General features: G+C 38.2%; 1 protein-coding gene across 3 annotated transcripts in view; it reads right to left on the bottom strand.

The window, feature by feature from the left end:
* Positions 1-1087: 1087 nt before the first annotated feature.
* Positions 1088-10725, bottom strand: part of LOC146586990 (WD repeat and coiled-coil-containing protein-like) — a 9927-nt gene continuing 289 nt past the window's right edge. Inside the window, exons 1-5 of one of the 3 annotated variants that reach the window (XM_085320351.1) lie at positions 10472-10719; positions 10204-10267; positions 6246-8133; positions 3667-3784; positions 1088-1784 (exon numbers count right to left, since the gene is read on the bottom strand). In XM_085320351.1, coding sequence (XP_085176477.1) covers positions 1513-1784; positions 3667-3784; positions 6246-8114 — 2259 coding nt within the window. In that variant the 5' untranslated portion in view covers positions 8115-8133; positions 10204-10267; positions 10472-10719 and the 3' untranslated portion in view covers positions 1088-1512. Of the gene's footprint in view, positions 1785-3666; positions 3785-6245; positions 8134-10203; positions 10268-10471; positions 10720-10725 lie in introns of those variants that run through there. The other 2 variants (XM_085320350.1, XM_085320349.1) reach the window with 2 other exon arrangements.

The raw sequence follows: 10725 nt of genomic DNA, 5'->3' as shown, positions 1-10725 counted from the left end.
CTCCCAAAATGTTTTTAGTATTGAAAACTAAAGTCCTGTCATTAGTAGTCACACATTCGATACATTTCAGATATTTGAGCCTTTGCTTATTGCTAAGCTTTGGAGCAAGCCAGACTATTTTCACCCATTTCACTCTTCTCTTGTTCACCAGAAGCTGAGCTGAGGTTGCTAACTTCTGCTTGCAACACACAACGCTCAGTTCACTTTAAAGCTCTACCTACTGTTGTATCTTTTATTTTATATTTTGTGGACAGATGATTGAACTTCCAAATAGGCACAAAAAAAAAAAAAAAAAAAGAAAAAAGTCCTGAAACAGCAGCTTCAATTCTGCAGTCTCTTCACCTGATTCCTTCTCACTTAGTAAAAGCCGCTGTGAAAAGCTGACAAACTTCAAACTTTTTAATTTTATCATGCTTTAATTTCATGGGTTGCAATACTGGACTACTGTATTTTTTGCAGTGCTAAAGTCCATGGCCCATAACTTATCTAAAATGTTACCTCTGAATTTTCTTTCACTGTAAAAGCCTATAAAGCATTTTCTTCAATCTTTAAACTGAAAGCCCTACAGATCACATTAAAACATTATGTTAAAATTCTCCTCTGACAGTTCAATTCATACATCTATTGTCTGTGAAAGTTAAAATAATGTATTGAARTCAACTTTGTTAATATTATGGTACCACTTCAAAGGTAATGCAGAAAAATTCTACATGAAGATAAAGAAATGTTTGTTAGATGAAAAATATTAACTAGCAAATGATTACATCTGAACAATGGTAAGCAACTTTAATGTCATTTTATGACTATTGAGATAATACATGTGATACCCTTTGTAAATTTGAGAAAGTTGCTAAGTGAACAGAGACAAATGGGGGGCAAAGGAAAAGGGCCTTGCTCCTACACAGTTCAGATATTCAACATAATCATACTTTGGCCCAAATTCCATTTACCTAAACTAGAGCTTATGTCCTTAGCTAACATCAGTGCAAAAATACRTGCACTTCTGCAGACACAGCATTCAGAAATTTCTGAATAAGAACAATAAAATATTTCAGGATTTGACAGAAGTGAGGAAATGGGGAAAAAATTCAGTGTTTTCAAGGATTTCTTTATTATGCAAGTAGGATTTCTTTATTATGCAAGTGTGCTACCATCTAAAAACACCAGTATATTAAAAACCAAGATGGAAACCTTAGCTCCGGAACTTGTAAAAACTCATATTTTTTTAAAACCTACAAAAAGCAGTTGGAGTACACAAAGGATACAAAGACCTGGTCTGTAACGTGTAGCAAGAGGTAGATTTAAAACACTCCTCAGTCAAGAAAGAAAAGGCTAATGTTTCCAAGGATGGACCAAATAAATAATGACATAATTTATAGCGATCTTCAACAAATAATGATGGAAGTTCAAAGGAGGTGTGAGATAAACCATCACTTAACAATTCAGTCCTAAACAGTACATTTAAGACTCTCCTATCATAGAAGAAAGGCATTACAAAATTGCTGTTAACAATTACATTTTGCTGCTTGACTGTTCTGAAGAACTGCTGCTGCTTAAACTCTTGGAAGAACAGTCTCTGAGGACTTCTAAAGAACTTGTGATGTCCAGGCTTTCAGAAGAAGCAGGTCTACACCCTTCTGTAGAACTGATGATGTCCAGAGTTTTGGAAGAATGGACACTATAGCCTTTCACGCTGGCGTCTCTTATGACTATTTCCTGCATGGATGTAAACATCAACGGAATGAAGCCCTCACTGTCTGCTGTGAGAACAATCCAAGATGAACCTGAAAAAACATGCAACTAATTACACAAAAAATCATAAATAGATGTTTACGTTTAAGGTGTAAAACATTTCTTTAAAAGTTAAATACATCTGTATGTGCAGTTTTTCTAGCAAAAATCTGGGGAGATGCAGGCTGCAATGATCTCAAAAATAAAAGTATGTTCAAACAAATATGCAAAACACTTTTCAGACCAATTTTCCCATTACGAAATGGGGCAATAGTAAACACACACTTTAAATAAGGAATAGGAATGAAATCCTGAACAAAAGGATTCAGATGCATCAGACTTCTTAATCAAATATTCACAGGCTATTTTACAGTTCTTAAGCTATGCAGATACTGTACAAAGTAGACTTTTACTAAAATAAATGCCAAATTCATATAATAAAAAGGAAGAAATATTTTACCATGCTGTACAAGCCCTATGTCTCTGGTTCATTTTTTAATCTGATTTTACATTATTATTAACATTATTTTTTCTATTTCACATGAACTGGTAGAAGTCAGTGCTTCTAATTACACAAACAATTTCAAAATGTAAATTTTCATACTTGCATATTTTAAAGTGATGCAGTAACAAGACAGAGCTTGTGGGCATTCAGTGAAACATTTCCAGCTGTTTCATGTAGCTACGTTACATAACTTCATGTTACCAGTAAGGTCATGAGAAGATTGTAGTTTAAAAGCCCACAACCCTTTGATCTTCTGGCTTAATACCTCATTTGGACAAAACTTTAAAATCAACAATTTAGGAACTTTTAATATAAATAAAAGTTTACATTTTTAAAGCTATAAAAAAGAAGTCATAACTAATGCAGATAATGGAGACACACTCCTCAGTATTTGCCAGAAAGAAGTTGTTCAGGTCTTACAGCTCAAGATAAAATTTCAGCTTGAAAAATTAGAAATTGATATCCACAAAACTGTCTGCACTTTTCTCATTGGGTATATCACACACTTCTRGGTTGTGCCATGACATTATTAAATAGCTGCTGTGTTTCAATACAGGTGAYGTCTTGCAGTGACTGATCTTGCAATACACTAATATAAGACAGTGGTCAGACCTTTCCAAGATTCACTTTGAGTTATTATACCACAGTTTGACCTAGGTATTGGAATATTAAACATATTTTAACAGCTATTTACAGAAAAAAAAATCCATAATTTTATAATCGTAARAAGAACAGTCTTAAGTCTTTGAACAGCTGCTAAGTAATCTGCCARTGGGCAGACAGTAAAGCTAGAGTTGCTGGACATTCTGGTACTGAGAATATACATAGTAGTGAGAGATCATACCCCAAGGTAGAAATCTTTGCTAAAAATAAGACACTTAGAATTGACACAAATATACACATACAGGATGTGCATGGATGAATGAGTAATAGCAGAGAAGAAACAGCAAGAAGAAAGGTAGTTTCCTTCACAGGAAAAAACTGAACCAAATTATACCACTAAAGTTTACAGAGCTACTTTTGTGTTTATAAAGAATTACAGGATTGATTAAGGGAGACCACATGATGGAACTACAGATTAAAATATAGAAAACTGGATTTCAAAASCATCAGTTGACTCTAACCTCCTTGTTACTCAGAGCTCTCTGTTCAGAATAGCTGAAAATAYAAGACACTGGATGACAGTGATTTTCCTGTATAATCAGCAGCTTCACAAGGGGGTACCAGGACTTAACAGGTTTGCATAATCAGTCCGGGCTTCAACTGAGAAGAATTTTTGCACTATAAAACAAAAGAGCAAATTTTCACTAATACTCTTTCACTGTTTGTTCCTTGTTTTGTTCCAGACCAGATTATTTACATTGCTATTGTCGACTGAGAATATCCCATGGATTTTAAAATGTAAGTATTATCCAATAATTACAACATACCATGTTGCATTTCTACAAGAGAGAGGTTGAATATTTGTTGGACCACGTTTAGACGGAGTTTACCATCACAAAGAATAACAGCTCGCCTTTCATCTGAACCGTTTCTGGAAAGCTGCTTCTGTGAATTCAAGAAAGAATTATTAGATACAGTGATGTATGTTTAAGCAGATATATCAAAATGACATTCATCAAAACAGGATCACAGCTACGCCTTCAACTACGTAATTTACAAGAAGTCAAATGCTACATTCAGACTAATTTTCAAGATTTATATATTAAAGTCTCAGCTCTCAGAAAGAGATATGTGCAAACTCAGTATCTCTCCGAACTACAGCAGAAATCATACACTGCTGCTGAAGAGARCAAGCTACATCCACAGCATAATCCAGACTCTTATTCTATCACCCGTGAGGAATACCTCACTGGAGAGTCTGTAAAGCAGCATATTTTCTATTTTCCCCCCTCCCTGATCCATGTATTTTGAAGAGGACAGAACTTTTATCCATAAACATTTGGAACAAGGAGCAGACTAATGTATCAGAAGTGTTTGTCTATCGCATCTTTGATTATAGTTGCATAAAACCTTAAAATCCAAATAGTGTCTTCAGAGAATATCTCCCACATGCCAGAGCAAAGCATTTTTGAAATATGCAAAAAATAAACTGTTACAAAATCTACAAACTGTGTTTCTAGTACAGGATGAAACTCAAACAACCATATCACTTCCCAGAAAAGCCTTGATAATGTCAGACAGTATAAATGCCATAAAGTACATTCTGTTTCAGCTTCCATACCTTGGATGGACCTATGGATGCACAAGAGTTCTGCTGTAGAGGAGCTTGGAGACACACATGTGCTCTTTGCCTCCTACACTGATAAATGTCCCACTGACAGAGACTGCTCATTTAAGGTTTCCTCAACAATTTGTAAAATACAGCTAATAACTTGGGCAGCAGTGAAAYGATCAGGGGTCAAATTCATTTAAGAAGCTTACAAGATAAAGATCTCTTCGCCTGTTAATGATTTCCATGTCAATATACCCAGGCAATGGTTAAAAGACAGCATTTTCTGCCAAAATTTCCAACTTCACTCATAATTTGAGAGTCAAATTCTTTTCTTATTACAGATCAYCAGTGATCAAAATCCGTACATTAAATTGCAGCCTTATTTTTATTTGTGAAACATCCTCATACAGGTATAACTATTCTAACTCTTGGAAGGTGACCACGAGCTAGAATGCAATTCACTTCCAAACCATCTGTAAAAAATGAACCAAGCATAAAAACATAAAGTCTTGTGCTACCTCAAATATAAAATGGGATTCCAAATAAACATCTCTAATAAATCAGAGAGCAGATTTGTTGATGTAAACTTTCATTTTTCTATGGAGGCATTTCAGAACAATGCCCCACATTTAGTTAAGATTTAAGAAAACTAGAAAAATTAGAGTTGCTACAATTATTAAATATTTACAATGGAGAGCAGCAGAGACAGTGAGGGCATGTAGTCTATGACCTAACATGTCAGTTTTACAAAAGCTAAGAAAAATTATTTTTAGCAACAATAAAGCCACAAAAATCAATGTTTATTGAAAAGAAAAGGTGGCTTAAATCTTTTTGAATATTGACTAGAGGTAAATTAAYGTCATCTCTAAAAGAGGAGTAGAAGATTATGTGCCATATTTGGACAACCACATAATTTACAGTTTCTAGCACAAGATTTAGCAGTACTTTCTTTCAGCCAAGGAAAGGAAACAAAATAATTCAGAATTCATGCCTTTCATATCAAATATGATTTTTAAGCTATTTTAAAGGTGGGTTAAATGAATTATCTGTGGTGTCCTAAAGGATCTCTTTCCTGCTCAGATGGTACTTTCAATATTAATTAGTAAGATTTCTGTTTCTGAGAGAAAGAAATTTTTTTGTTTTCGGTCTCAATTATTTGAGCTCTCCCACAAGAGGACAGGAGATGCAAATCAATGCCTCTAGGTGGTAGTTCTCGCTGCTGACATTTGTAAACAAAAACCTTCAGAAATTGCTTAGGAAAAACATGAACTTCCTAGAATTTCACCTAAAACTTTAATTCTGCTACTGAATCGTCACACTGAGGTTCTTTCCATGCTCATCAGCTTCTACATACAAAGCCAAGATGTGCCTGCTTGGGTCAGATTTGACCATCTCAGCCCAAATATGAGGTGGGGATAGGGAACAGCAAACATTCCTGAATATCACATCACTAAAAACAATAAAGTTTGCAGAGCAATGAGATTGTTGATGACATAAATCTAACCCTRTTGATCAGCAAGTGATAACTTTTTTTTCCCCTAAAGTACTCTGGTGTTATCACTGCTACAGATAGGTGTGTATGAATGAATGTAACAAATGTAACCATGTGAAGCAACAATAACTTTAATGTAAAGACTACAAGAATTACCTGAACATTTTATCTCTTCTCAGAAAAAAGTACTAACATGTACTTTTAAAGGACCTGTAAATAGGGACTGAGATACAGTTATACTATGGGTACAGAAAATGTCCATAAACATGTTTTATTATTAAGGCTTCCAATATTAAAATTACCTGATAGGTGATGTTAACAAAAGAGGGCTCCTGAGAAGATGGGTAGACTGGAAGACTTTTCTTCCCAGATTTTAGCAGCTCATTTAATTCAGAGAGATGATGCTGTAATTCTGTAAAGCTACCAGACAGTTTTTCTATATTTTTCAAAACGTAACTTGCTTCCTTTTCACTTAATGGCAAGTTATTCTTAAAAGAATTTGGTATTTTRGAAGCTGCATCCGTCTGCCTTTTTGGAGATGTTGGCTTGTTACAAAATGCCAGTGGTGTGGCAGACAGTGTCATGGACCGATTAACTGGTTCAGCATCTAGAGACTCGACAGCTGGAGGAAAATTCATGGAAATCTTTTTTTCTTTGATGTCACTCACATTCAACAACAAGCTTTGCTCATAAGAGGGGCTCTTAATTTCTTCAATGAGTTTTCTTCTGCTGGTAGGAGACTGAACAGGAGCACGACCTGGTATCAGGAGCCCACTGTTTAGAGGATGAAYGTCTGTAGAAAACTCTTGAGGTATGTTTGAAAGAAGATTAAAACTGGAGCTTGCATTAGCTGRTGCAGGTGTTGAAGGACACACTTCAAACATTAGTTCCTTAATCATCAAGCGGATCATGTACTTGTCTGATCTTGAAGATGGAAGAAATGCAGGGTCAGTGAATTTTTGTCTTCCAACCATTATCARCAATAATTTATTGGTCAAGAAGCACAAACCCTTTGGTTTTTCATTTTTCTCTAGCTGAATTTGTTGAATATTGGGTAAATTGGATGAAGTCAGTGAATAGACCAAAATGACGTTACAAGTATTGGACGCAACTGATACAGTTTGAGTTTTGGGGTCAAAAGCCATTATATCAGGAACCAGAATGCCTGGGATGCTGACTTTTTTGGTAGAGGTAACCTTTTTTTCAAAAGTCACCAAGATGAGATGTGACGAATCTTGGCCACTTCCTGTTAGGTAGTCCTTGGGCCTTAGGTGAAGAAGAGGACTGGAATTAGTGCCCTGCTTGCTAGAAAGTATGTGAGTGAGATCCACAGGAGATGTAACAAGAGATGCAGGCTTCTCAGAGTCCAGTGGCCTCTTCCCCCCATCCACGGGGTACTCYTCCTCGCCGCATAAACTAGACTGTGAGGGAAAAGAGTCTGTTTCAATGCTCGCTGGAACTTCAAATGCAACACCAGCATTTAAGCCGCAGATCTTGTCTAGAGGAAGCTCAGTAGTAACAGCAACTTGAAAATTCAGAGTAGCTTCTACAGCACAGATGTAACCCCCCACATCAAAAATTGGGCAAAAAGAGCAAGCATTCAGTGTTTTCTGAGCATCGTCCCATATGTAAGAGTGAAGGGCACTGCCCACTCCAACTACTAAGCGATTGCCTTCCTTAGTCCAACAAGCGCAATGGATGAGACCGCTGCCTTTAATATCCGCTTTAATTCTCGAGTTGTTGAGATGAACAGAGTGCAAGACTGAGGCATCCCGTGTAGTCAGCACAGCCAGGATTTCCTTCTTTGGATGCCATACGCAGCCTTGGGGGAGTACTGGAAATGGCTCACCAATGTCACATATCTGAGAAACCAAAAGCTTATTTCTTTCTGCAGCGTTAAAACAGAGCTGCCAAACAGTGATATGCTTTTTATGTTGAACAGCAAGCAGAGCTGGAGTATCAGCAGGACACGGGCCCCAGTAGAGTCCATGAACGTGTTCGAACTGACCAATAACACTTGAGTCACCAAACTTCGGTTCTCCATTATGAAGATGTAAAGAAGTTAGTATGACCTGTTTCCCATCTGTCCAGGCAATGCCATGCACAGGATGAATTGCTTGGTACAAGGCATTGAGGCCAGTTCTCAGAAGCTTTGCCTTTCCTAGCTCCATGATTTTTAATGTGACACATCTGAACAAATTAGAAAGAAAAGAAAAAATATATGTTGCTCTAGAGGACACAGGAAAAATAAATGGTGATTTAGCTTATCATCCTGCCAATGCCAGGCTCTTTTTTCAGGAATATCAATATGCTTAAATGAAAAACTCTAGGGTTGGAGTTTGTAAGTTTTCCCCTTTGGAATGCCATTMTAAAGGAAATATTACCAGGACTAAATCTACCTCATTTTCCTCACAAAAAAATCAATCTTTTCACTTTAACTGATAGGTTGCTCRTTCTCAGAATATTTTCTGATGACTTTTAGCATTAAGAATGTTAAAACTATCCCCTCTGACTCTGCCTCATGGATCATTTGTGGTCAGATAAAGTAATCTCTTACATGTATAACAAAGAATTAATGCTTTATCTATAAATCTAATTCTGTATTATGTAGGTGAGAACCGGGTATTTAGACAGTTATACCAGAAAGCTCTCTAAAAGAGGAAATGCAATTCTGAAAAGGGTTAGAAGTAAAGCAKATATATAAGAAAATATAGGGAAATATAGGAGAAAGACAATGGATAGAGGGGGTSCTCAAGCTTTTCCTAATGCTTCTCCAGAAAGCACGAATTTAAAAGAATGTAGAAGAGAAAAGAGGCATATAACCATCTATCAGAGGTATCAGCTGTCCTGTGCTAGCACATGAATGACTTCACACCCTTTAAAGCAGTGATGTTATTTTCCTAAATGGTTGCGTGCCTTTTTGTCAGAGTCCACAAACCATCTTGCAGCCCACTACTGTTTGAAGGGATGAAAGCAGTTAGCAGCTAATTATGCCTGCAGATAGGGTAYCTGCATACCTGCACACCCATACCTGCATTTTCCAACTATCTGYAGTAATTCTGGAGACATTTTTATTTCTTATAGACTATGGCCTGGATATTGCTTCAGAGTACTTATCTTTATAATTTCCTGTGAAGTAAAAATTATCGTTTAACAGGCAAGAAGTAAAAAAAAAACCAAAACATTAATTATATGACTTGTCTGATGTCTCAAAAGAAGCCTTTTCAGTTCTCCCTAACTGTAATAATAGTTTCAAGAGGGAGAATATGAAACAGCTGGAAAATCTCCTTATCCATAGTCTTTATTTGGTGCCTAGGACATGCTAATATCYCATGCAAGGCACCAAAACTTCAGAATGGCTCAGGATTTTAAGTACTTTCCCAGGTTCTGACCTGTGAACAATCCTACAGAATCCAATTCAATGGAATTGAAGGTTCCCTCACTTAAGATTCTCCATAGAATCTGACTCAATTACAAGGTCCCTGCACAGAAAGAGTTGCAGCTTCAGTAAGAAAGCTGAAAAATAACAAGAAAGGGTTTGAGAGGGTCAAACTGCAAGGCTTTGATCACAGTACACCTGGCACTGCTTGGTATTTTAATTAACTGTTCATAGATGACCCTAAATTTGGAGGAGGTAGAGTGAAAGAGTGGATAACATAAGAGTTACGAGGAGATGTTGGCGATCAAGATAAAGACTTTCTTGTCAAAGTAACAACAAGTTCAAAATACTATACTTAGTAAAGAAATAAATAAAATGCATGAATACAACTTTAGGAATAATTGCCTGAGTAGCATTATAGCAAAAACCTGTCTGTCTTACAGTAATCACAAATTGATTATGTCAGTGCTGCAGGTGACATTGAATGTGACAGCACTGCAAAATGAGACAGTATCACTCCTGAAAGTTTTAAGAGTGATGCCATACCCACAGCAGATGACCACCCCGCTACCTTCTCAGGTAGTGAGATCTCCACTGTGTCTAGCTCACAGTTTTACACCTCGGGGATGAGAGAAACGACTGAAAAAGCTCAAGGACCAGAGAACTATGAGAAGTGGGTTCACTCAAGTTAGAGACGGCTGTGAGGGGGAACAGGGAAACACCTGTAGGGTGCTAACAAGAGAACAGCGGTCTGTCGATCTCCCTGTCTACCATGGATAGCGCAAGATAATAATCAGCTTAGTTTCCACATGGGAGATTTAGGTCAGCTATTAAGGAAAAATTCCAACTATAAGCAATAGCTAAGCACCGAAACAGGTTACCTTGGGGAGGGAGAGCGGGCGCTCCACGAGTTCCGTAATCTTTAAGAGGTGGTTGGGGAGCTGCCTGTCAAGGAGAAGTTTTAGCACACTGGCTCCTGCCCCAAGGTAGGGGAAGGCTAGAGAGATGCTTGCAGAGCAGCTTCTCCGGACTGCAGCGTAACGGGCCTCAACCTTGCTAAGCCGCAAAACCGCCCGCCGCGCAGCGCGCCGTCAGTCGGCCGGCCGCCCGCAAGCGGCACGAACCGCACGCGCTTCTGCCCTTACCTACCTGCGAGGGAGACGGAAACCGGCCTCGTGAGAGGCGCCGAGATGCTAAACCTCCCGGGCCACCTGCAGGGTCCTCTCCGGCACAGGAGATGTTCTGCTGTGTCCCCAGCAGGCCTGCAAGAGCATAAGCAGAAAGACCCCAACCCCGCCGCCGGCCATGGGAGTCAAACGCCTCAAAGGCCCTGCCCAAGGGCCTCGCAGGTGCGGGCGCGGGCGGCCCTAGGCCGCGCTCGGCCACCGCGACCGCAGCGCACG

The sequence above is a fragment of the Rhea americana genome, unplaced genomic scaffold (genome assembly GCF_003343005.1).
Source record: "Rhea americana isolate MKP2758 unplaced genomic scaffold, rheAme1 scaffold_63, whole genome shotgun sequence".
In the NCBI taxonomy this organism is placed as follows: Eukaryota; Metazoa; Chordata; class Aves; order Rheiformes; family Rheidae; genus Rhea; species Rhea americana.
This window is presented reverse-complemented; position numbering and strand designations above follow the sequence as displayed.